Genomic DNA, 27,085 nt, shown 5'->3' with positions numbered 1-27,085 from the left:
CATGCACCGGGCATAGTCATTGACTGACTCATACCAAGACTGCAAGAGTACATAAGAGTACGTACTCCTGCTCATACTAGTAGTACTACTACGTGTAGTCGCAAGAGTCCATAAACAGTCTTGTTTATGGACTCTTGCTAGTACTCATAGACGTAGACATAGCCTATCATAGGCCCGTCATTTTTAATTTTACTACTCCCTGCCTGCAAGGCTGCATGCGCGATATCAAGAGTACATAACTCCCCAGAGTGTGCAACTCCACTATTGTTGCTGTCCCGACAGAATTTCAAGTTGACGTCATTTTGATGATGCAATGCACACTGTACACGGATTATCGGACGAATCCGGAACCTGTGGTTGACCGAAGCCGATCGGTCCTGTACAAATTATTGCAAAAGAAAAACGTGTGATGCGTTGACACCCGTACACATGTTGTAAATCACTGGTGCAAGGAGCATTGCGTCATAAATAATGACGTCAACTTGAAATTCTGTCGGGACAGCAGGGTATGTGGGAGTTGCACACTCTGGGGGGTGATGTACTCTTGGCGATATGCATGCCGTAGACATGTACAAGTAGGTTTGTCCACTCAAACCAAGGCGGCGATGGTCTTCCCACAGCTGATGTTACAGACCCTACAGGGCAACCATACCCGGTACATGTATTGGCAAGCCGTCTCCACGGAAAGCCTGAGGAGACATCTCAAACTTTGGCAAACAGCTAGCCTGCCGGAACTGCTCCGCGAGTCAACCACCATCCAGAAGCAAGTCCAGGACAGCCACCAGCCAGCCGCCCGATCGACCCCCCCCCCCCCCCCGACCAGGCAAGGGCGTTCGCCAGTAATGTTTCCTCCGGCGAACTACCATCCGTCCTCCGGCGGCTATCAAGTGGTGGCCGTAATGGAGTTCTTAGCCTGGACACCACTGTCGGCACTGACACCACCCGCGACCTTCTTGTCAGCAAACATTCGGCAGGAGACCTGGTTGATGCAGAGTCTCTGCTCACGGGTGAGCCACCTGTTCAACCCCACAGTGTGATGTTCTCGAGCATGACACGTGACGTCATCCGCCGGGCCGCCCTACCCCCCCCCCCCCCCCCCCCCCCCCCGTCGCTGCTGGACCGCCGGGCGTGGGCGCTGATGGATGGCGGCGCATGTGCACCACGTTCTCCGAAGCGTCGGACGAGCTGTGTGACTCGCTTGCGACATGCGCTTGTCGCATTGCTACCACATACGTCAATCCAGCGACACTGGAGGCGTTCGTCGCCCTTGACAAGTCGCCGGGGTGTTCGACTCATTGGTATCGGCGAAGTGGCCAGGCGCATTGTCGGCAAAGCTGTCCTCCCTGTCACAGAGAAAGACATCCAAGGTGCAGCGGGTACCCTTCAACTGTGTGCCGGTCAGGAGTGCGGCATCAAAGCTGCAATCCATGCGATGCATGATGTCTACCGTGAGGAGGATGCGGATGCCATATTGCTCGCCAATGTTTCGAACGCCTTCAACCGCCTCAACCGTGAAGCCTGCCTAAGGAACATCCGTCACTTCTGTCCGTATAGCGCCAGCTGTCATCAACACCTACTGCCAAACTACTATCAACACCTACTGCCAACCTACTATCAACACCTACTGCCAACCATCCCGCCTATTCGTTGATGGAGAGTGCTTGCTGCCGCGCGAGGGTACCAACCAGGGTGACCCCCAGTGGCCATGCCAGTATACGTGCTTGGGGTCCTCCCGCTCATCAAGAAAGTTACAGTGCCCGGTGCGAAGCAGGGCTGGCATGCAGACGATGCTGCAGCCGGTGGGAAGCTAACGCCTGTTCGCCAATGGTGGGACAATCTTGTCAGCCATGGTCCCAGGTTTGGCTACCACTGCAGTGCGCAGAAGTCACTCCTCCTCGTCAAGCCCTCCAAGTTCGCAGCTGCTGTCGAGACCTTCGAAGGGACCGGTACACAGGTCACATGTGATGGGTGCCGCCACCTCGGTGCACCTTTGGGCACGGATGAGTTTGTGGAACAATTCGTTCAATCCAAGGTCGCCACCTGGTGCGAGGAAGCTGCACAGCTCACGATCATCGCTGCGTTGCAACGACAAGCCGCCTACTCCGCATTCACGCAGGGCCTACAAAACAAGTGGTCCTTCCTCTGCCAGACCTCTTCCATCCTCTGCCAGACCTCTTCCATCCCGCCGTCCCTTCTTGAACCGCTGGAACACGCCATCAGCGATCGGCTCATCCCGGCCACCACAGGTCAAGCTCCACCTGGTCCAGCTGTTCGCTGCCTACTCTCTATGCCATGCCAGCGTGGGGGACTGGGTATGGCAAACCTCTGTTCAATGGCTGAGCAGTACATCTCGTCCAGAAGGATCACGGCTAGCCTTGTGTCTCGCCTGCTAGAGCAGGAATCATCTCTCGGCGACTCTCTGACTCAGCTCCGGACGGTCAAGGCGACGGTTCGTGCCGAGATGCGGAGCACGGCCAAGTCCATGTCTGACGCACTTCGCTCGGATCACCGAGAGCTGGCCCCTGTTCTCGACCTGGTCTCAGAAAGGGGTGCATCCAGCTGGCTGACCTGCTGCCCCCTCAGCCACCATAGTTTCACCCTCACCAAGGGGGAGTTCTGGGATGGCCTGTGCCTCCGGTACGGCTGGACACCTCCTCGGCTCCCAAGCCTTTGCGTGTGCAGCAAGCCGCTGAATGTCAGTCACGCCCTGTCGTGCCCGTTTGGTGGCTTCCTGACGCTGCGCCATAACGAGGTGAGGGACATCACCGCCAGACCCCTGAGGCAGGTCGCTCATAACGTGACGGCGAAACCCCCACCTCCAGCTCGTCACCGGAGAGGCTTTCCGCCATCGCACAGCCATCACGGAGGAGCAGGCTCGGCTGGACGTTGTGGCTAGTGGTGTGGCCGATTCGAGGGCATCTTTATCGATGTACTGGTGTTCAACCCTTTTGCGTCTTCGAATCATGCTGCCTCCCTCGCTGCTAGCTACAGTACAGACGCGAACAAGAAAAGCGCTGCGCCGGAAGTAGGTACGCGAAGTCGAGCATGCCTCCTTCGTGCCAGCTGTGCTTTCTGCCTCTGGTGGCTATGGTAAGCATGCCAATGCGCTTTTCTCAAGGATCGCCTCTCTCCGATCCTGGCTGAGAAGAGCAAGGAGCCATACCCGCGGGTTGTCTCCTTGCTGCGCTGCCGCCTTGGGTTTGCCCTGTTCGTTGTGGTGCCAGGTGCCTGCGCGGCATGTTTGCTCCTGTCGTACCTGAGCTGAGTCCCCGAGCCCTGCAGTGCTAGTGGCACTACTAGTAGTGCCTACTACAATTGTAGTGGTGGCTGAGCTGAGGCACGCATCCATGGTCCAGTGAACCTGCATGCATTATAGTCTGTAAATAATCATTACTACAAAACTCTCTTTATCATTCGTTGTATTGTGTTCACAAAATGTGTTATTTTATCCTCCAAGTTCTCAACGCCGCGATCGAACCTTTGACTTTGTTGCCACATTTACTGAACGTACTCGTAGTCCTTTCGCTAGTTGAATTACTACGACTGGTGCACCGGTGGTAGTACAGTCTACTCGATCGTCTCGCAGAATCTACACTGTACGTGTACGAAGTAGGTCTACTACTTGAGAACGGTTTTATTCACAACACCATGAAGTAAGAGTCAAAGCAAAAAGACAACCCAAATTATTTCGGAAACAAAATTTAGAACACAGTCATTGAACGCAAAAGCTTCACACAAGAAATCGTTCTACTCGCGACGTAGATATATCTACGTAGACCTACTCAGCAAGCATGATGCCATCGTTACGTCAATCCAAAATTATTCGAAAAACTTCAAAACAAAAAAAGCATTATTATTTTCATTGTTTTCATTTCTGTTTTGACGCCTGATTTTGTAGATTAGGTTTTGTGTGGGGCATGAGCCAGATCAGACTCCAGTTCATTTGTTGAACATAGAGAAGACTGTTAGCTGTACGAGTACGAGTACATACATCTTCGTAAGTGCTCTTGAGTCTGGACTGTATCCAAAGAGCTGTGAGATATTGCTGTAAAAAAGTGTGCAGTTGAACTTTCCAGTCATTGTTTGCGTTTACACTTCACATTGAAAGAATATCTGCTGATACATGTGCCCATTTCAAGTTATTGCTACCGGTATGTTCGAGAGAAAGCTGCGTGCTCTAGGATACCATCATCATGACTTGTTTAGCCTTGATGGTAAGAATTGTTTGTGACATCATTATCTGTAAGCCACTCCAGTACATGTACGTCATGTATACTATAGTATAGGACTACATTCTACAAGACTATTATTATCTCTCCTTTATTCCCTCCTTTCGAAGGCGATAAGCCAGTCCCACCGGGAAGATAATTCCATGGGCGAGACAGGAAAAAGAAACGAAAAAAGGACTGGTACTAGTATATATTTAGCTAGAAAACAAAAGGACAAGAAACAGGAGAAGGAAGATGAAGGAAGGAAAAAGAACCTCAATCTAAACTCCACCATAAAAACAATAATAAAGCATTTGCAACAACAGGCGATCTACAATTCATAAGGACTCTGAGATCGGTCAACACGAAACTTGGCGAGCCGAATGATGTTTAATACGGGGATTATTATGACATTGGCATTCGGAATCGGTAATAGTGTATTACTGAGATTTCCGCTCTGAAGTAGAACGAGGAAAAGAAGCTGACACTAGGATTTAGTATGGCCTATGCAGGTTGTAAAAAAGTGCAAAAGCCTATTTGATAACCGCAATCAATTATTATTATTATTAACCCTCATGCCACACAAGAGAGACGCGCCCATGGGGTGTCTCAAGCGTTTACAGTATTTCAAGCATGAATAATCATGAGCCTGTGATCCGTAATCAAGTATGACGTACATGTACTCAGTATGAGGTCATGATTATTATAATGTACACATATCACGCATCAGAGAGGCAAGGACAGCAGAAGCGACCCGCGGGGTCGTGCGCTGTCGGAACGGCTACGTTTACTACTAGGTTGCTATGGCAGCGGAACACTAAATCTTAGTACACATGAATAGTTCAATGGTGCCGATGTGCGTGCACTATGCGGCGCCCATCGGCAGCACCAGTGCCTCCTGCCTTTTAAACGGTGTGGGAGGGTGGGAAACAATTTTTGCGGTGGGCAGGCACAACAAACAACTGGCAAATGTCTTTACTTGTTCCTGCCTTGCGAGGGTGGCCTTGGGTGAGCTTGCACCCAAGGCAGATAGGTGGCTTATACGGCATGCCGTACGCGCATCGCGGTTGCGCGTGCAGACGTGGGGCCCCGTGCAGGAGCCCGGCAGTGCATACAACTTTGGCGGGGCTCGTACGAGACTTAGCTGGTTTTGGCGTGTCCGCGGACGGCATCTCGGTGCGGGAGATGCGGCTCTGTGACATGTAGGTTAACTACGGTTTTCGCAACGCAAACCAACATTTATTTTAACAAACGGCGAGGAGACAATAATTTGATAACCGCAATCAATAAGACAAGCTGAATCAACTTTTGTGTATACTTTATTCACTTGAAAACACCGCCATTCCGGCAACAGGCTCTCAGCTGCACCAAATAAATAACTTTGCCAATATTTTGCCCATTGGGCATCATCATGCCCTGATGATGCCCAATGGGCGAAATATTGGCAAAGTTATTTATTTGGTGCAGCTGAGAGCCTGTTGCCGGAATGGCGGTGTTTTCAAGTGCAAGGAATACGCTGCAATGGAGTTTGGGAATTCTGAAGAAATATACTTTATTCATGCAATGTAATACGGTGGAGACAATGTGCAATAAAACAATGAAAGTAGGAAGAAATAGTGTTGAGAAAATTAGGATTCAAACAAGTTTTCGTACAACACTCATCAGGAATCGTCGTTGTACTAAAGGACACTGAAAGTAAATTGAACTAAATTGAACTATTACAATAAAGCCTAAGTTAGAGAAATAACACCAAGAACAACATCAGTGAAACATGCAGGTGTGAATTTTAATTAACAATGAAAGCGAGAGCAATCACGAATGCGTGTGCTAACAATTAACTTGCAGATGAAAAATATAAAAGAGAAAGAAAGAAGGACAAAGTGATAACACATAACAGCAGTACATTTCACCTAGAACACTAAGAGGCGATTTACACGACGGCAGTGCAAAACCGAACGCCTCGGTAAAAAAGCACTGTACTTCGACTATGACAATTTAGATGGACAATAAGCTTAGTAATAAAGCAGCAGTAACAAGCAGCAGTTTCACACGACGATCGTTTCGCCGTATAGATAAGGACGGCTCATCAGGTGTGCAAGAATGGACTCGGCCCGGGTGGAGAGGCAAGGATAAATTTATAGAAAAGAAAAAGGACCAAGGAAGTACAAGTTACGCTATTATGGCCACTATCACAACCAGTTACTATAAAACAATCAGCTCATGTGATAACATTGCACGACACTGATCGACGGTACTGACGTTCTACAACTAGCTGGCTAACAGCTCTAACACATCTTGGATGCGCACTCCAACAGCCTTCCAACTTGGAAGGTTCTAAGTTATATGAAAACATAGGAGGAGAAAGTTGGCCAGTTAGTTGTAGAACGTCAGTACCGTTGGTCAATGTCGTGCAATGTTATCACATGAGCTGATTGTTTAGTAACTGGTCGTGTTAGTGGACATTATAGCGTAACTTGTAGTTCCTTGGTACTTTTTCTTTTCTATAAATTTATCCTTGGCTCTCCATCTGAGTCCAAAATGTTAGTACATGTGTCTGAATCTCCATGGTAGCATCACGCACAGGATGAATCCTGCCGTCGTTAACGGCCAAGCTTGGCCACATCACTGGCTGAAAAGAAGTCAGAGCTGATTGGCTGAGAAGACCATTGTAGTTCGTCTGGTCGAGGTTGCGGCGCCATATCGTGCAATCTTGCACGTAATATTTATAAATGTGTCTTCTCAGGACGAGTAATAGGACTTGACTCTACTCAGGTCTGGGCTTTTTTTGCAACAACAGTTCAAAGTAATTGCAGATCCTTAACTGTACAATTGCCTTTCTGAATATTTCAGATGAACAGCATGTACGCACCTTAGTTGTGTGGCTAGAAGATCAGAAAATCCGCTTCTATCCAAGCGAAGACCGCAAGTCACTACGAGAAATCACATCAACACAGTGGCACAATGCATTCACCAAGGTGAGTTGAGGGTGAGCACTGAGCAGCTGCTAATACGGAGGATTAGCAAGACGAAATTCGTGTTCGCGTTCGCAAACATTTTTCAGGTCGCGAACTGGATTGCGAACTTTCGCAGTTTTCGTTCGGAAAAGTAGTCGGAACACGAATCGCGGATTCGTGTCAGAGCAGTCATAAATTTACCACGCTGTACCTGTACATCGTGTCAACGTCATGCATGTGCGAATTCTGTTTGCTAATCCTTCTCATAACGCGAATTCCATCACCGAGTTCGACTTTCCTTGGAGTGCGAACGCGAACGCGAATTTCGTCTTGCTAATCCTCCGTAATAACAGGGCAGACAGAGTGGCACTTTACACAGCTAGCAGTTACTTGTCTATTGCTGTCAGTGACAAGATACACTCTAATCCTGCGGAATATGTATTTGCCTTCTCTTTTAACATAAAAGCACTCTGCCTGGTTAGACAGTCCTTTGGCATCCTTTAGGTTGATGAAACCTTTTTTTTCTTTTTGTCATGACAGTTCTGTCACCCATGACTTGTGGAGACAAATTTGTCGAATTATTTGCCCATAATGCTGCCAAAAACAGTGACTTTGCGAAGATTTTGCAATGATTATCAGTGCTGTCAACCTGCCGCATTTTTCCTTATTTGTACGGACAATCACTCCTTCATCTGCAGTACAGAATTTGAGCAAAATGGTACGGGAAATTGAAGAGGATCGATCAGCTTACAGATATGTATGTAGAAACATGGCAAGCGCAGCCTGAGCGATGAACGTCCCTGTGCCAAAGTGAGTGCATACCATACTTCGACTGCATGTAGCTCAAAATATCATGTCGTGGTACAAGTCACACATGTTTTGCACTAGTAAATTCAGCCGCCAACAAGCATGTGAGTGTCAAAAAAGTACCATACAAGCAATGTACACGGCAGTACATTGGTAGTACGGAAAAAAAAACACTGCAAAATACGGAAAATCAGAAGTCACAGTACGCAAAACAGACCCAGTTGGTTGGCAGCACTGGATTAGGCATGTATGCAATGAATGCACTTTGCATGCACTAGCATTCGGCCAGAAATGCACGGGTAGGGGCGCTAGCTGAGCACCTTGTGAGGCACGACAATCTTTTGCACAGTTCACTGTAGACCTATCGGCCGCTATTTACAGTTTCATCAGCGAACTTCAACTGATAATGCAGAGCGCCAGTGATTTCGTAGTACAGTCTGTATCGGCTATAGAGTGACCGGATATAAGAATATATCGGCTACAGTGATATTGGTACGAAATATCAAAAGCAAAACGTATTTTATCCAGTACAAATATCACTTCAAAATTTTGAAGGACGCTTCACGCAGCTTCATTATACTTGAATTGTTTGCAGGCAACCTGCCTACACTCAAGAGAGCACTGCATTTCACACAAATCCTGTAACGATACCAATGGATTTGTGTGAAATGCAGTGCTCTCTTGAGTGTAGGCAGGTTGCCTGCAAACAATTCAAGTACAAATATCACTATAACCAATATTATCGGATGTAATGATATATCGGATATTATGATGGCAACAAAGAATCAAAACATGCATAACACACTATATTATTATCGGCTATTGTGATAACTTTAAAATACATGTAGCAATAATATCAAAGGCCCAATTTTTTTACTTTCTTCACGTTGCTTATTTTTATAGTGATACATGATGTACATGTACATAACAGAATTTTTCATGGAAATGCGGGCACTGTCAACTATGCAGCATGCTCATTTGTCAAAACGCCATGCTGGAAGTACATTGTATTTCCTTGCCTTTCATGTGTAGATTGAAAAAAGGAAAAAAATCGATCGTATCGCATATAGTGATGCATCGGTTATAGTGATAAAATCACGGAAATCAAAAGGGTACGCTATAGCCGATACAGACTGTACTGTAAAAGCCATTATTCTAACGAGGCGCATATATAACGATTTGTCCAAATTGACTAGTTTACGTGTACCAAAGGTAACGATTCTCACTCATTCTCAACGCTCAATAGGACAGTATATGTATCGATTTCTGTATAACGATTTCTATTTTAACGACAGATTTCTCCTCGTTAACTCGTTAGAGTTAGCACTTCGTTATATATATGGCTTTTACAGTATTGCTGTGCTCTGCAATCAAGAATTTGCAGAATTATGCAAGCTTCATGCATTCGATTTCTTCAAGGCCTCTTGACCTGTTGTGCCTGTGTTCATATTCTTCCCTTCTACGTGCACCTCTTTTGTCCAGTATTTGCAGGACTTGGAGTGTCCCGTAGACTTTCGCAAGCAAGCGTCTGTGATCGACTGGCTACTAGGATGTGCCCTGCGCCTAGAGTATGCAGATAACTGTGAGTCTGAGTCTGTGATATCTGCCTTCACACGCACAAACACTCAAGGCTGTGTCATGTCTACCTTCACACGTACAAACACTCAAGACAACGGGTTGATGACTTGATGTTGTGGAAGAATACAATTTTTTTAATTTAGACATGTGTCAAGGAGACTAGTAAAAGAACAGCCAAGGACATCAAGTTAAGCATGCATTTGAAGGGACTCGTCCAAGTTGCTGCATGCAAGTTGTGATATTACATACAGGCACCATTTATGACGTAATAGTCACGTATATACATGCAGTATCAGGTGCGTCGCACACGGTACGGTCACTACGGTATTGACCGTACCACTATTTGCCCCAAGTACCCCGTGAATCAATAAAATGTATATACAGTCAACTTCGCTAATAACGACTGCGGATATAACGACAATTCGCGAATAACGACAGAATTTCCATGCCCAGAGCAAAGTCCCAGCCCACTGTAATACATATAATGAGACTTCGGGTATAACGACACTTCGCGAATAAGGACACCTTTTTGATGCCCCGCCGAGTGTCGTTATAAGTGAAGTTGACTGTACATGCAGTATCAGGTGCGTCGCACACGGTACGGTCAGTACGGTATTGACCGTACCACTATTTGCCCCAAGTACCCCGTGAATTAATAAAATGCACAGTGGAGTGGAGAGCAACATTCGACGATCCAGAGACAGCGGCTTCGGTGTGGACATAGAGCATGTTGGCGTCAAGGCAGCTGTGGGCAGTTGAAGATTTTTCAAGGTGTCTGGAAACATCCTAGCCACCTGTAAGTGTCTGGCCTCAACAGCCTCCATCCGCGTCGCAACCAATCTGGTGAGAGCAGCGATCCCAGAATCAAATGAGCCGTTGGCACGGCCTCCTCGTTAATCGTCCGACGTCTTGACTTACAAAATTATTTTATAGTGGTATGAGTAGTTTTGAAAAGGAAACAAAGCCTACGAACTGTGCGAAACACGACGAGGTGCAAGCACAGGCGATCTACTACGGGTAGAAACTGTTTCACAGCACCGTGTGATGTCAGCCTTCACACACACAAACGGTCAAGACTCGGTTTGTGTCTGTGTGGCTATCGAGTGCAGGTACACATGTAACATCAATGATATGCTGTTCTAGATACAGCTAACACTTGTATACATGTGCCTGTGGACTGAAAGGGAATGAGGTGCTAGCAAACATCTTCTGTTCTTGTGTGTGTGTTCTGTACCGTGGTGTTATTGTTGTCCTATTGCTGATGATTGTCACCAGGTGAAGTCTATTCACGTGTTGATCAAGCAGTATCCCAAGCACAAACTGCTGCCAATACCAGTTCTGGTCAAAGCTCTAGCAAACTCGCTACTATGGACCGTAAGATATGACGATGGCTGTTATACGTACATGTACTTGTAAGCCCTTTTGCATGTGCATCTGGTGCGCGTTTCTTTCTCACACTGAATGTGAAAGTATGCAGAGGATCCTCATTTGACAACTTTTTTCATTTTCTGTTTACGGTGACCTTATCAATGTTTTGTTGTCTGTTCATTTTCATAGCGGACTCTGCTGACTTTAAGCAAGGGGTTGCCAGTTTAGCGAAGCTTCTTCAACTACCTCAGCACTCCGATCCTGTCAAGGTCTTCCAGGTATGTGTCATTAGCATTTTTTTGTGTGTGTGTGTGTGTGTGTGTGTGTGTGTGTGTGTGTGTGTGTGTGTGTGTGTGTGTGTGTGTGTGTGACGATTATGGTCACACACGTCTTTCTTCTCTTTCTCAGACTCTTCCTGACTTTTCTTTCATTCTCCTGGGTGGTTACCAACAGCCAGTGCATGCCGGAGTATGTGGTGTGATGTGTGTGCGGGAAAAAAAAGAAGAAAAAAAAAGAAAAAAATGAAAAAGACCAAAAAGGGATTCACTGGCCAGAAAATGTCACTCCAAATAGCTGTATGGTGTAGACCAGGCTGAATAGTGACGGTCAATTCTTCAGCCTTGCAAGCTGTTGAATGGTGTAATCCCAGCACAAGTTGCTATGGCTTCTGCCGTAGCATTGCTATCATCGCCTCCGGCGATGGGCGTCAAAGGTCAAAGGTGTGTGTGTGTGTGTGTGTGTGTGTGTGTGTGTGTGTGTGTGTGTGTGTGTGTGTGTGTGTGTGTGTGTGTGTGTGTGTGTGTGTGTGTGTGTGTGTGTGGTCACCACATACTCCGGCATGCACTGGCTTTTGGTAACCACCCAGGAGAATGCATGCCGGAGTATGTGGTGTGATGTGTGTGCGGGAAAAAATAAAATAAAAAAACCAAAAAGTAGGGATTCACTGGCCAGAAAAAGCCACTTCATAGCTGTGTGGTGTAGACCAGGCTGAATAGTGGCGGTCAATTCTTCAGCCTTGCAAGCTGTTGAATGGTGCAATCCCAGCACAAGCTGCTATGGCTTCTGCTGTAGCATCGCTATCATCGCCTCCGGTGATGGGCGTCCAATGGCGTCCAATGGCAATGGCGTGTGTGGTCATACATGTGCTATCACTTACATCTCATGGCCAGTGGACAGTTGCTGATTGGGCTGCCATCAAACGGCTGATCCATGATCCTCAACACCCATGTGCGTCTGCTGCTAGAAAAAGCCATGATAATGTGCTTTGAACAGCTGCTATAGATCTGCCTTTCCTTTTGCACCCCGTTCCCAGCATAGTTGTGTTACTTGTGTAACATTGTTTCTGGGCAGAACGAAAATATCCTATACTCCAGCAACGAAGTAAGCCAGTAATGTACTTCATCATGGCAGGGAGCAGGATTCTTTTTTACTTACACTGCAGGCACAAAGAAGTCTGTGATGGTCCTCTTGCTATCTGGCTCGGAATCTGGATCCTGAGTACTTCCGGATGCATACTTCTCTTTATGAACATTCCAACCCTAATCCTATCCGCTCGTGTTGCTGCTTGAAGACGGCAGCCCTGTGGCTGTATGTGACAAGCATATTCTTTTCACAAGTGCCGCAGGTTGCATGGTGGAAAGTGACCTGCAGTTCTATTGTAAAGATTGCGTTGGAATTAGGGGTGTCATCGGGTAGTAGGGTACCCGTGCTACCCGTAGTTAGAGCAGGTATTCGGGTAGAAGTTTACTCCTGAGAACCTGATAGGGTAGTTGGAGTACGGTGTTGTTGCAACGGTGCATGTAAAAAGCACGGCTACGTGCTTACCGTACACTGTCTATGTAGCGCAAGTACACACTCACTGTACAAACTACTGTATAAGTGCAAAATTTGGTTTGGAATTAACTTTCGCTATACTGTAAAACATGTAATTTTCGGTGTTACTTTAATTTCGCTGCTTTCGGTAGAGAAACCAGGCACCTACACCTAAAGGCACTAGAGTATGCACTGTATGTGAAGGGAACGCTGGTCACCTAATTCTAATTCACACCTGAAACCTGGCAGATCGCTGGCACCGAAATTTTAATGCACCTAAAATTACATGTTTTACAGTACTCGTTAGGGGCACGAAATAACTAAAGTTTGTACCAAGCTAAAATGGTGGCACGGCAGCTCGGGTGCCTGCTCGGTCACCTCACCCAAAACGGAAATATGGAAATCAGAGCATCACCGTCGCACTCTTCAATTTAGGGTCGAAATGAAAACTGGGAAAAACGCATCGTGTGAGTTTCGAGTCAGGGCTGTCCATATTCGGGAGACAAGACGGTGTGATCGTGCGGGTCGTTTTCGAATTTCACGCAAAATTTAGAGGACGGCACTTAGTGCCTGCACGGCGAACTTCGATCCCTTGACCCTTCTGAACGTTCGGGGTGACAGACCTCGACCAAAAACGAAATTTAGTACATAACGAACCTGCTAGTGGAGTGATGTAACGAAAGATTTTGTAAACGAAAATTTGTACTTATACGGTATGTCCAAAAATACTCAATAGGGTACCCAGCTACCCGGATAGAAATGCCCGAACTCGTTACCCGACCAAACCCCTACCCGTTGCAGCCCTAGTCCTCTTCCAAAGGAAACAGCCATTTGCTTTTCCGTGTTCTGGGTACCTAATTAGTAATTTGCTGTTTGCGTTATGCAGAGCTCACTGACTTGTCAGTTTGAGCACTCTGGCAAGGTACGTTCATCAAGGATAATACAGGGAATGGCTCCATTTGGAAAGACTAAAACTTTAAAAACAGGGCAATGATCAAGATAACAACACTCGTGACAAGTTACATAGTTTGCTCACTTTGTTGGTGAAGAAGAGGTTGGTGTCATTTTTATTTCGAAATTTGGGTTACTCTAATTTCAGAAATTTTCGGTGCTCAATATTTTCGGTATGAGGGCAACAGGCCAGGTTAGGTGAACAGAAATTTTCGGTACAGAGAAGCAGTTCCCTATTGGATTATGTGTGTTAGTGTTTGTTCGGTGTATTGAAATTTTAGGTATGAAACAGACGCACCGAAAGTACCGAAAATAAAAGTTAAAAGTACACCGAAAATTTGTGAAATTACAGTATTTTAAACTTGATAAATTGCCACCTTGTCACGAGTGTTGTTATCTTCATCTTCACCCTATTTAAGTTTTAGTCTTTCCAAATTGAGCCATTCCCTGTATTATCCTGGATAAGAAGGGAACGAAAACGTTCGATATCTTATGAGAAGTGCTTTGTTGACTGGATGTGTAAAATTGTGTGAATGATTGTCATATTTCCTTGTTTTTTTCAGGCAGCGAGGATGCTGTTAGAAAGTCGATTTTCTCCCGATGCAATGAAGGAGTTTAAGCAAGCATCTTTAGAGGTATGGTTACCACAATTGCAGGTGTACAGTGGCCGAGGGTTTTGAGTGGCAGGCAGCCTACTTCTTGGTGTTTGGGGAGGGGGGGGGGGGGGGGGCAAGAGCTCAGTTCATGTGCATGTTGCAGCATACTCTCAAACCCTGATACAGTCGACTTACCCTTAGAACGATATTAGTGACAGACCAAGGAATACCGTTATAAGATTATGTGGCATATTGCGATATGGGTAACTGGCTCATTTCATGCATGACCTTGTGGTGCTTAGGCCACAGATCACGCAGCTCTTCCTATTCTGGGGCAAATTATTTTTCAGGTATTACTGTCTCGTGCCGTACGTGCATTTTTTTTAACCCAGGCACAAAACCTGAAGGACATGGTTTACATAATTTTTAAACCGCGAAAACCAAAGAGTCACAAATCTGGATGAAAATCGCTATTAATTTTAGCGGCTGAAAAGCATGGGAGCAACTTTCGAAATTGAGGAGAAGCCCAATAGTGACTGTAGTTTAAGAGGACATTGTTGCAAATCATGAACAGTGGGAATGTCTCAGTGCTCCATGTCAGTGCTAGATTATGCACGTCTGACTATTCAAAATCTGGTTTAGTTGGTGGACTCAATCGCATAACTTGTGCCCACATTTTTCCATGTTACAGTGGCACTGCTCATCATCTTAATGTAGACCTGTTGATGAGGAGAGTTATCGTTATTCGTGAGGTTGAAAGCATGCAGTCGAATGGTCACTAGGTCTGAAGGTACTACTCAGAAAAAAGGACACACTTCAGGCTCTTTACGAACATCAAGTATACTTTCAAGTCTGAAGGTTGTGTTGTAAACAATAGGAGGACAGAGAAAGTGTTTTTACTCCGAGTTTCACGCACTAAGCGATCATCAGAAAACAGTTGTGTTGTGTTGTGTTGTTATATGCGAGGTTGTTATTCACGCGGCTGCCTGTACATTAAATTGTAGTATCACTATACAATGCCATGTGTGAACTGTATGCATTACCAATGTACATGCATGCGTGTCCTCTTCTCATTTTCGTGCTTGTATTCACGTCTTGCTTTTATGTGAGTTTCTATGTTATGCTGGTGTTATTGCTGGTTTTATTGCTGTCATACAGAGCAAGGATATGTTTGCACTGGACAAGATGGACTTAGGTTTTGACACGAAAAGTGAGTTCAATACCTTGTCGATGTTGATTGTCAATATTTTGTGTTTCCCTATTTGCGCAGAAGTACGTCGTAACAACAGTTATTGCCAATGCTACAGAACAATACTGCCTTTTTCCACTTAGGTTCGTTCAGCTTTTCGCTCGATTTACAGTTGAGATATTTCTGAGCATTTTCTGAAATGTAATCACAATGTAACCGTGTGTGCTTCAGATGGCAGTCATGAGTCAGTCAGGTGTCAAGTTCGGCAGGAAGCGTGTGTTCCATTTACTTCTAGGAACAACCAACTTCATCAATAATACTGCCGAAGTCGCTACTTCTTATTTTGTAATCACAAAGTTTAATTTGTGAAAAGAATTCGGGTGGGCACACCCATTCCCATAGCGCTGCACATCACATCCGAACCAGTTCCGTTATTTTTACAACGTTTCGGCACTTGGCCATCGTCAGGTAATAACAATGAAAGTGCCGAAACGTTGTAAAAATAACGGAACTGGTTCGGATGTGATGTGCAGTGCTATGGGAATGGGTGTGTCCACCCGAATTCTTTTCACAGATGAAGCTGCAGGAAGCCTCAGCCCTTCTTCAAAGTTTAATTTAAAGCCACAATACAGTCAAGTATTCATTACAGTTAGAGAATCATTGGTGAACTCACCCAGAGCACCATTACTTCAGGATGTGCAGACACGCGTGCCTCCATCTACACATCACGGGGCAAAGTACAGTGAACATCTTAGCAAGAGTATAGCCGTGGCCAGTGAAATGCAGGCCACTGTGCATGTTTAGGCTGGCATTGTCTATGGGTGCAGGGCACGTAGCCTTGTGTATATTTAGGCTGGCATTGGCTACGGTTGCAGGGCACGCAGTCTTGTGTATATTTAGGCTGGCATTGGCTACGGTTGCAGGGCACGCAGCCTTGTGTATATTTAGGCTGGCATTGTCTACGGGTGCGGGGGCACGTAGCCTTCAGTGCTGCACCGAAAAATCGGTCCGAAATCAAGGCTGCGAAGTCAGACTTGCAGTACTGGATTGTGAACAGTTCCATCCACAGACGTGCCCTCACCGAACTGTTCTGTATAACTATACAATAGTAGTACCTCCATCAGTTCAACACTGTATTTTACCTGTACATTATTGTAGTCGTTTCACAGGCAAAATATTGGAGAGGGTGCGGGTCAATGGTACTTTGCGGTATTTGAGCATCACATGAACATCAGTTCATGACTCTACTGTATGTTTCCCATGCCTGTGTTTTTGACAATTTTGTATTCTCTTTTTTTTTTACTTTTCACATTTTTCTTCTTGTTTCTGCTGCTGCTGCTACTTTAGATAAATGTTTGAACCAAGCTGCTAAGGTGCTGCGTTTGCTGCACATTGCTGAGCTACGTCAGTTGCAGACAAGCATCAATGAGATCATCGTGACAGTGCAGACAATAACAGCAAACCCGAAAACGGATGAGCGTTTGGGTAAAGTTGGAAGATGACATTTGCTTACAAAGCTCCTTAAATGCCACTCTTGCTTTTCATCTATTGCTTAAAAAAAGACAATATTGGAAATGTGGTGTGTAGCTCCGCATCAGCGTCTCGTTTGCTGACAATGCAAGACCTAGCATGACCTTACCAGTTGTAATGCTGTTCATACTCGTATTGGGTTCATCGAATTGTCTTCGTTCAATCTTGAAGCACACACCAGTGGTGACGCTCATGCTGGAAAGGTGTAGCAAGCCACCCAGCACTGAAGTACTCTGAAGTACTTGGAATCCAATGAAATGGAAAGCCTCGGTATTCGTGCTGTCACCCACTGCCCACTGTGTGCCTGTGAGCTTCAAGTGTGCATTGGGTTCTCATATCCTAGCCCTACAACGGTACAGTGTGCTACTTCGTTGAATGTGTTGAGATTATTATTCCATCCAGGAACCTTTTTTCTGCTTTGTTTGACTACATTGCCTCATGAAGCCGCTTCAAGCTCGGAGAAAAGCTACTAATACAGTTTGGCGGTTTAGAGTTCTTTAGTACCACAGCTACCAGTGGTTGCATGCTTTTTGTCCATGACTGTATGATCTGGCCTGAGATCTTGTCTGCACAGGCCCATTGTTATAATATTTAGTATGATTTTCAATCATCTAAAGGCTGTGAAGCAGCTGTACAAATATAATAGCTGTGATTCATGTCTTCATTAGCAGGAGTGGGTATGTGCGTGGCGTCAACTTGAAATTCGGCCGGGACAGCAGGAGTTGCATACTCTTGGAAGTTATGTACTCTTGATTGCTCTTTTGAATCTCTGACCTCTCTCATTGAGATAGAAAGAGGCAAGAGTGCATAGCCTCCAAGAGTGTGCAACTCCGGCATATAGTAACAGTGCTGTCCCAGCAGAATTTCAAGTGGACATCATTTTTATGATGCAATGCTCCTTGCACGAGTGATTTACGTTTGTACTGCACCGGTGTCAATGCATCACACATGTTTCCTTGCAATACACTCAGACCTCGCGTATGCGGTCCTCTTTTATCCGTATCCCTTGCCATGCGGAAGAAAATCGTTGGTTACCGATTTACAGCATATGTCATACATGTACAGTATGTGTGTTCGATTATCCGGTGCCCTCGCCTATCCGGATAATTTTGTGGAAAACGGATGTGTGCGGTTAATTAAGCGAGGTCTGACTGTAATATAGTCTATATTTTCTGCAGTGTCAAATGGTGATTTGTCCACCACCAGGGAGTCGTACTCAAACTAGTTTGAGTACGACTCCCTGGGCTCCACGTTCTTCAGCGCGCGACTCTACTGTAGATTGAGGTTGAAATGTTTCCTTCAATTGAACACGTGTATACGCGGTACATCACGTACATGCCATGGGCCAGAGTCGTTTGAGGTGATGCACACTCAGTGAGTGCGTGAGATTATGCCCGCGAATCGATTCGCGCTATTCACATCACCAAGGTTTATAATACTCTTGACATCACCCCGTGTAGCCTCACCAGCACTGCTACTATCTGTGACTGTGGCGACCACCATTCAATGTCTAGTCCTCCCCTAACCGTACCCCAACTCTCTCTCTCTCTCAGCTCTCTTTTTATCTGTCTTTTCTTACTCTTTTTCCTTTGTCAGCTTTCCTGGTGGTTATGTGCTTTTTCAAGTAAATAAAAAAAAAAAAAAAAAAAAACCCCAGGTGAATAGATTCCAGCAAGAGTAGGGGGTTATGTACTCTTGATTCCAGAGAGACATGCAAATCGAACGACTTTAATGCACTTTTAAGTGCATAATCGAACACAGCCACTGGTATCTATATTATACCAGCACAGCACTCAAGCATTCGTTGTTATTGCTCTTGCTATTAAAATAGACCATGGCTTCATGAACTATCGAGAGGACAGCTTCACCCTGGCAGCTCAGAAGTTCGGAACACTCGTGTCAGAACAAGAGAACGGAGAGATGGGGTGGACTGTCTCATTTGACACAGCCACGGTCTAAAACCAACATTGCAGAGTGAAAACAAAAAACAAAAATCAAGAGCAAGTGACAAATTGAGCAGCATGTCTTGAATGTGTTAAGATATGTGCTCTGAGGAAAACATGTCTCCATGTGCAAGGTTAAAAAGTAAAATCTCAACGGCTTCATATATCTGACATGAAGCAGTTTGCGGTTTTGGGACAGGAAGCCCGAAAGAAGTGATGCGCGTAGCAAGCACTACAGCCTGTGGTAAAAAGTTAAAAACCACTCTCAACAAGGAGAAAAATCAACAAAACATCCACACTGTGTTAAAAAACACAGTGTTACGGGACTAAACAAGACAAAACACAGATACAGCAACCTCAACTAGTAGAGGCATATAGTTAAAAGAGGCAATTGGTCAGTTTCGATAAGTCAGATGATTTCATAATCCAGGCGACAATAGCGTGTGTGTGTGGGTGTATGAGAGACAGAAAGAGAAAGAAAGAGAGAGAGAATGAAGGAAGATTTATCCATGAGGAGTTGTCCATTGAAATTCGAAGTTGGAAGGAAATGATGCGGAATGAAGGATGGTAACGGGCTGCTACCATGACAAGAGATCAATGAGGGAAAATCAGCGTAAGTGACGCGTTTTCAACACGAGCAGGTGCTTGCTTATGCGGAAGCAGAGACTAGATTTGGAAGAGGTGCAGCTAGAGGTGCTGCTGGCCACTGGGATGCATCATCCACAGGTAGAGTTTGAGTAAGGTACTGAGAGAGGTCAAAATCGAGGTCGTCAGTGTCATCCTCCTCATCACTGTCATCTCCAAGGAATGCGGTGATCTGTTCAATCATGTCAGAATGCAAGAACTCATAGCTGTTCATATCCTGATTTCCATCCAGGACCTACACAAACATACAGGAACAAAGCAAGCGCACACAACAGCAGATAGTCAGAGTGTAGCAAGAAGGACCCACGGGTGTGTGTGTGATCCCCGGCAGCCTAATCGGTAGGGCACTGTCACGGAAAGACAGGGGTGCTGGGTTCGAATCCCGCTCGTGGATCCGTCTTTTGCAACACTGGCGCCCAACGGCTCGAACCCACGACCCTGAGATCAAAAGAGTCTCATGCTCTACCGACTAAGACAAGAGTACACTCGTAACAACAAACAATGAGTCGGTGTCAATGACCCACCCATCCACGCACACAGTATGCATGCCCATAGACATTGTTATATACACACATTATAACCACACATTTGTTCAGCCGACAGCACAGGTACATGTACTCACCAGAACAGGTGTGCTGCCATGCCAACAGTGGTTGGATGAATCAGCAAGCCAGGTCTCGTAGTGCCGATGCAAAGCATACACGTACTCCTTGGGAACAGTGCGCTCCTCCTCTCTAGCACGCGATAAGAGACGCTGATAAGCAACTTCAGGGGAAGTGCGAAGGTAAACTATATAACAAAGGGAGAAGAAGAAGACAAAAGGAAAAAACACACACAGGACAAAGTCACAATGCAGCAAAATGATTGGCAACAAAACCAAATTTTCAGACACCAACATATATTTGACAAGGCCAGCAAGGAACCACTTCTTACCGATTAAATCAAGTTGTGGCCGATTTTTGGCCATGAGAAAGTCGAACCACTCAGTGTAGCATTTGTACTCCATATCATCCATAAGACCACTAAAAAATGCAGACAGACAACGGAAATTGTACAACATGGATCGAACTGCATTGAAATGAATTGAATTACACATCCACCCACCGATAGCAAATGATCCCAACGTTCAAAAGTGACCCGCGCACCATGCACATGTAGTAAGTAGATAAACTGCAACATCACTCAGTGAATGCTGAATATGAACATGGAGAAGTCAACATTCAGCAGGCACACAGTGCTAACAGTGGCAGAATACAGCAACAGGCAGAATAAAGATGGAGAGAAGAACGGAAAAAGAACCAATCACACAGCTTGTGACAACAGCTTACCTGCTATGAAGATTCTCAACAAAACAGTAGCGCGCACTGTATATCGACCTCTCCAGAATACCAAGGGGAACATCCTGTACACAGCAGGAGAGAAGGCATAAGGAAAGCCATTTAGTGGATGCAAAGCACTACGTCAAGGTGAATAGGAAGCAGCCGAAAACAACATAGGGCATCACGCACTGTGAAACACTCAATGACATGAACAACGTACCTGTGGCTTATTGTGTACATCCATCATTGTTTTTAAAACATATGACTGAAAGGTGTAACTCCAGCGGCTTGGTTCTTCATACATGCGTGCCTGTGCAAACACAGAGCATGTGGACAAACAAAGGCACCTCGCTTAGCCGGGTGGTCTGGGAATGTAACTTTGAAACATCCGTAACTCCGAATCACATACATTTAGATGGGGAAAGGCCATAGATATGACATATGACGTCACTATTTCCACAAACAAAGGAGTAGTAATATTTCCACTGAAACTCGCCGAAAGGGTGCCTGGTAGACCGAAGCGCCCGTAATTCCGGGGTCCGAATAGGTATGCCTGATAACAAGTGTGTGTTTCATGACAAATATCGCCGATTCTGCAGCACTCCTTGACCTGGAGACAATTCAGTGCTGCTTATTACACTCCATAGGTTCAACTTCACTCTAAAAGTAAATAATCAAAATGTCATGGCACATTTATTATTACATCTAGCAGTAACTGCACAAGGAAAGGTCACAGATAAACAGACACAACAAATGTAAGATGGACCACAATACGCCCGGTAGTGACACCACATGTAGTGCTAGTTCAGGCCTTAGTGAGGAAGAAAGGGAGAAATAGGACATTGGCTAGACAAACGGTGACATGCAGCATGTATCACTTGATAAAATCTTACCAGAAGGTTATCTCCTCCAAGGTTTCTCCATGCGTCCACTGGCTCCTCAACAACATCACAGTAGGATTTGTTACGAAAATGATTCAAAAGGGTTGACTTTCCACTTGATATATTTCCCTCGATGGCAATCTAAAGACGGGGGAATAGGGGGCATGGATGGAAGATAAAGTCAACGTGGAGCAGCATACGGGAATTGGTGGCATCTGCGAAGCTTTCTCACCTTGAGCTTTCTGCCCCCGATTTGGGATACGATTGTCTCTACAACATCAGGATCCCGAGACATTTTTCTTTAGGAATGCTTCGACGATACAGTTGTTACAGAGGAAACGGCGGAAAGAAGCGGAATGTATTGCTCTTTTACTTCGTGGAAGCCAGAGTCAACAACGCTTGCCGAACAACAACAAGATCCTCGGAATGTTGTCTTTCAAGCACTCCCGCTTCTGTGATCGACCAATCAGAGCCGTTCGCGCCTGATTTTGAGTTATAGATTTTTTTACACAGAATTTCTGCACGCAAAAATAAAAGCGCACGCACACACACAGCTACAAAGCAGGTATTTTACGACTCCCTGCTACAAATTTGCAAAGCCTACAGTCCGTTTCAAAAAGATTTGCAATCCTGGCGATCGCCCGCGGAGTTTGGCGTCTTACCGTATGAGCACTCGAGCGCTGCCTGGAAAAACTCACTGTGAACTCGAAGAAATATTCCGCGCGAAAGCAGGAAAAATGACAACTCACTCACGTTGATACAGTCGACATGACATTGTAAGATCGTACCCTGTGTACTAATATACGGTTGTACGTCTGTCGTCTGGTTTACAACAAACGAGTTCTTCCTCGTATCGATAATGGAGTCAGAGAGGACATGTCGAACGAAAGTGTTGTAAATGTTGACGAGCGGCATGGGTCCCAATTCGTTTTGTGACCAAAATAGTTTCTTTGAGCTGCGATGCAATTTACTCACCGTGTGACGAAAACGACATCGACACGGACTCATTCCCAAGGCCATGACTTGGCAAAGCTATCCGTGTGACTTCGACGACATTTTGAGAAAAGCAGACGCTTGTGAACGCTGCAGATAGAAGACGGCGTTGACTGCTAAATTCAAATAAATTGGCGATCTTGAAATACTAGAATAAATCTCAAAAAGCTACAGCGCGAGTGATGACTTCCATATTCACTCACACCACCACCATACCCCGTGCCATTGCAGTGTTGTGGGTGTGTGTACATGGCGTGCAATCCAAGGACCGTCAGTATTACATTTTTAGAGGAAGAAATGGAAAGATTCACACCTCGAACCCTACGGAAGGCTTTTTTTACTTTCGTGTTAAATAGGGCTTGAAAGTGCTACGTCACAGCATAGCAACAATTTCAAAAATTCAAAAATTGGATCCACTTGGATCCAGCTTTTGTATGGATCCAAGCACATTTCAAGCCGTCTTACTCTCAGCAAGGTGATGTAACCAGTGAAACTGACTGATTTGGCTACTGGGGGCGGGGTTACAACTGGTGGCGAAATAAAAGTCACACCTGCATGCGACATGAGTGGGTTGCTATGCACCCACATACTTAGGCAATAGCAAAGTCACACCTTAGTGGATCCAAAAATAGAAATCTGATGACAACTTACTACTCCCTGGCCGTTTTGACGTCATCACTTTCAAGCCCTATAATGACGAATCACCTCGTACTTGACGACTCCCGACTCGATACCTGTTTCAGGTTTTTACCGTACCGTTTCTATGGTTGTAGCCAATGAGCGACGTTCCCGCGGTGGCCTTGATGAGCCGATAAAGCCCGTGGTCAATGGATACGGAAAAATACGGTAGCAATCAGGGAGTAGTAAAATACAGGGAGGTGACACGCCACTAATCGTGATTTTTGATGGTTGCCTCGCGCTTGTTTTTTTTTCTTTCGCAAAAAAAGATGATCTGCTGAATCAATCTGGAGTATTTGTCGAAGAACTAATTCCGTGAAAAGGTCTATATCCATCTCATGGAACAGCATTTGTTTTGCTCTTGTGATACATCTGTGTCATCGTCATATGGAAAGGTACCACCCTTCCGAAAATCGTACCGATCGACGGCATGGAGCAATAGAAGGAAGGTGATTTCCTTGAGAACAATACGTGTACGATTGGAGATGAAAAGCGAGTGCACAGATTTTGAAGTCGAAAAAATCTCTAGGACACCACACGATCGCCCCTAATTTCTCCTCAGTTGTGATCAACCAGTACTTCTCTACCTTCTTTGTGATGATGAGCATTTCATATTAAGGTATGCTAGAGATTCGGGAGTTCACTTTTCGGAATGAAATGTTCCTAAGTTTGTCAAGGATTGAAATGCGGGCTACGTCGTCGTAAACAGCTTGTATCGACACAGGAAAAATCTACGGCGCGCAGGGATATCTCGCAAAGTGATACCACTCTTGCTGGACTTCTATCCTGACATAGTGGTAGTTTGGTCGACTACCAAACTTTGTGAAGGCAGACAATTGTTGGAAATTCTCAGCGCTGAGTTTCTACGGGCTGCAGTAGGAGTCTCTTTGGCGGTAGGTATTTTACTACTCCCTGATCGAGAGAATCCTGATCCGCGCGCGTGTCTACACACTTCGGTACCCATAGTACCCCAATCTCACCCGCCGGGTGAAAACGGTGCTGAGGCAATCGTCAAACTGGCCGTACATGCTCGTGTCACCTCCCTGTATTTTACTACTCCCTGGTAGCAATAGCGAAGGACTAAGGGCCTGGTCAGACTGCGGCAAAATCGAAATAATCCTTGGATTATAATCCGAATCTCCATAGTAACTTGCCGCCAGAGCGGCAAAAGCGAGAGTTGACGCTCCAAAAAAAAAGCAAGAACGGACCACGCTTTTCCGCTCCAAACAGGATTTGACGCTGATACGCCATTGACGCTGATAATCACTGATTTTTTCATCTCGATATCGAAGAGCTAATTGGCCACGGACAACAACAAAACTCATAAGGATGGTTGCAAGGATTGCACTGAAGGTGTTGGCGATCCCCAAGGTGAAGGAATTTGACGTCGTTCGTGGAGATTACCACTTGACGCTCCAAATGAAGTTTGAATTTTCACTCTCCCCACATGTGTAGTGTGATCGCGATTCAAATTCTGGACGCTGTTCTGTTTTCGTCAGGCAACCAAAATTTGCCGCAGTCTGACCAGGCCCTAAAGGGACCGTCACTTAATTTTTGCCGACTACCCGCCAAAAAAATCTTTTCGTTTCACGTGTCACTGACACGTCCGCGGACCGCGAGCGCGTACGACTCGTACTAATGCCTAATCAATGCCCAGGCAGCTGACTTTATTTTCGGAGAAACACTACTCATTGTAGTAAAAAGTAACAATGAATAGCGATATCATCTAGGAAGGATCGCTACCCTAACGCGAAGGAAAGGCCTTGCGCGGCTGCTCTACGAAGTGTTGAAGAAAGACTCATCAAATTTAGTTGGTGGACGAACAACTCGCTGGCGCCGGAAAACTTGGCCCCCAACGAGTGTTTGGTGAATCATCCAGCATAATGTCTTGTACAAAAGTTGTAGCAGTGTTCACCGAGGAAGGAGAACGCTCTAGACTAGTCGCTGCTGTTGTCCGTTTCATCCACGTTGGGCGTTAGCTGCACCGCGCCTATTGTGTTTTAGTATTCCATGGACACACATTAGCATTCAGAGCGATTGTGGAGCCACAATTTACTTCACACAGCGTTGTATTGTCCACGGGCGCAAACTTAATTATCAGCAGTAACTGTTACTCTTCATCCTACATGTAGACTTGGAGTATACACGGCCTTGTCACGACAGCGACAGCTCTACAGATCATGCAGAGTGTTCAAGTGAGAAACATTAATTTCTATTGTTGGTGGACGAATAAATGGCTGGTTCCGAAAAAACGCGGCCTGCACCGATGGTGTTTGGTGGATCATCAAACAGGGTGACCAGCAGTGTTCACCGAGGAAGGAGAATGCACTCGCCACCACTCCGATTCATCCAAGTGGGCGTTAGCTGCGCCGCGCCTATTGTGTTTTAGTATTCCATGGACGCACACTAGCGTTCTCAGCGATTGTGGAGCCACAACATATCTTCATGCGGCGTTGCACTGTCCAAGAGCAGAAACGTCAGCAGTGACCCATCATCATACATGTAGATTTGGAGTATACACACCATGCGCCAATGGGCCTCGGCATAACAGCGGCAGCTCTACGGAGTGTTCAAGTGAGAAACATTTGTTTCGACTTTTGGTGGACGAACAAATCGTCGGTGCCGAAAAACGTGGCCTGCGCCGATGGTGTTTGAACCATCGAGGGCTCCGGAAGCAGCAGCTGAGCCAGATCAGCCAGTCTTGCCAACTCTCAGTTGCCGGACTCCGTGCTGCAGCTAGCGGCACTGGCACCAGCCGGAAATATTTTTCTGCCGATACCCGTTACTTCCAGTTCTGTCAAGGGCATAACTGGAATCCATTGCCAGGTGATGACTTTTTACTTTATGTGTTATTTTGCTGCCGAGTTGTTCAGAACTTTTCAGCCCCGATCTGTTCATGTCTACATGTCGGCCATCCGCAAACTTCATGTGGAAGTTGGCTTTACCTACCCGTCAGGCCCAATAACTCTCCTCGCAAGGTTCCTGTCGGGCATCAACAGGTCATCATCGACACAGCGTCATCGCCTGCTGATAACCACTCAACTTCTCAGGGAGATTAGCCGGCATGTTGCCTTTCCACGGATGTGGCACCCTCATGACAAGGCCATGCTAAGGGCAAACTGACTGCTTTATTTTAGCTTTACATTACCGCAGTCAGTCCAGCACAATACGCCAATCGTATTTCACTATTACTCGCGTGTCATAATTGGGGATATGGGCTGCTCCGCCCTATATCCCTGATATGCCAACTAGATGAAAAGTGTGTTCTGAGCCTGTATCGCGTATAATAGGCTCATCGTAAAACAAATAATAAAAGTCAGGGTTCACGTGACACTCGGGTTCCAGCCAAGTTTTCCGCATCCGCAGGAACGCTACCCCCCCCCCCCCCCCCCCCCCCTCTTGAATCATAGCATAGTGAACTGTGCAATGAACAGATTATGGAACTCCCTGCAGATTTACCACGGTCATTTCTGGTGACTGGTCTTGGGGCACCGTGGAAGCTGTGACTGGTTGCAAAGTTTTGTTTTGTGACTGATCATGGGGCATTTGTGACTACTTCGAAGCACAGCTCTGATTGATCACAGAGTCTTACTGTTGTGAAAATTTATATCGATTGAGAAGTCAAGCAGCCAC

At 45.8% G+C, this 27,085-nt stretch overlaps 2 protein-coding genes across 2 annotated transcripts; one reads left to right on the top strand and one right to left on the bottom strand.

Moving 5' to 3' along the window:
* Positions 1–3,883: 3,883 nt before the first annotated feature.
* Positions 3,884–17,657, top strand: LOC135814621 (RNA transcription, translation and transport factor protein-like). Its single transcript, XM_065327770.1, has 8 exons — positions 3,884–4,214; positions 7,059–7,183; positions 9,452–9,551; positions 10,823–10,921; positions 11,105–11,193; positions 14,242–14,313; positions 15,433–15,484; positions 16,811–17,657. Exons 1-8 carry the CDS (start codon positions 4,124–4,126, stop codon positions 16,963–16,965), a joined length of 783 nt encoding a protein of 260 aa, XP_065183842.1. The 5' UTR covers positions 3,884–4,123; the 3' UTR covers positions 16,966–17,657.
* A 1,257-nt stretch (positions 17,658–18,914) lies between these two features.
* Positions 18,915–22,199, bottom strand: LOC135814620 (thymidine kinase 2, mitochondrial-like). The gene is made up of 7 exons (XM_065327769.1): positions 22,014–22,199; positions 21,794–21,922; positions 21,121–21,210; positions 20,910–20,983; positions 20,515–20,603; positions 20,204–20,370; positions 18,915–19,816 (listed from the first exon to the last, which is right to left on the bottom strand). The coding sequence occupies exons 1-7, from the start codon at positions 22,074–22,076 to the stop codon at positions 19,586–19,588; spliced, it is 843 nt and encodes a 280-aa protein (XP_065183841.1). The 5' UTR covers positions 22,077–22,199; the 3' UTR covers positions 18,915–19,585.
* Positions 22,200–27,085: the final 4,886 nt, after the last annotated feature.

Source organism: Sycon ciliatum, chromosome 4 (assembly GCF_964019385.1).
Source record: "Sycon ciliatum chromosome 4, ocSycCili1.1, whole genome shotgun sequence".
Taxonomy (NCBI): Eukaryota; Metazoa; Porifera; class Calcarea; order Leucosolenida; family Sycettidae; genus Sycon; species Sycon ciliatum.
Note: the sequence above shows the minus strand (reverse complement) of the source record. Positions and strands in the feature narration are given on the sequence as shown.

What these genes read in the sequence shown, in the direction of transcription:
- LOC135814620 (XM_065327769.1), bottom strand. Translation starts at nt 22,076, where the DNA reads ATGTCTCGGGATCCTGATGTTGTAGAGACAATCGTATCCCAAATCGGG. An exon ending in TTGGAGGAGATAACCTTCTG is followed by an intron (nt 21,211 to 21,793) that starts GTAAGATTTTAT and finishes GTGTTTGCACAG; the next exon opens with GCACGCATGTATGAAGAACC. An exon ending in GCCACAACTTGATTTAATCG is followed by an intron (nt 20,371 to 20,514) that starts GTAAGAAGTGGT and finishes TTTGTTATATAG; the next exon opens with TTTACCTTCGCACTTCCCCT.
- LOC135814621 (XM_065327770.1), top strand. Translation starts at nt 4,124, where the DNA reads ATGTGCCCATTTCAAGTTATTGCTACCGGTATGTTCGAGAGAAAGCTG. An exon ending in TGACTTGTTTAGCCTTGATG is followed by an intron (nt 4,215 to 7,058) that starts GTAAGAATTGTT and finishes TGAATATTTCAG; the next exon opens with ATGAACAGCATGTACGCACC. An exon ending in CAAACTCGCTACTATGGACC is followed by an intron (nt 10,922 to 11,104) that starts GTAAGATATGAC and finishes TCATTTTCATAG; the next exon opens with CGGACTCTGCTGACTTTAAG.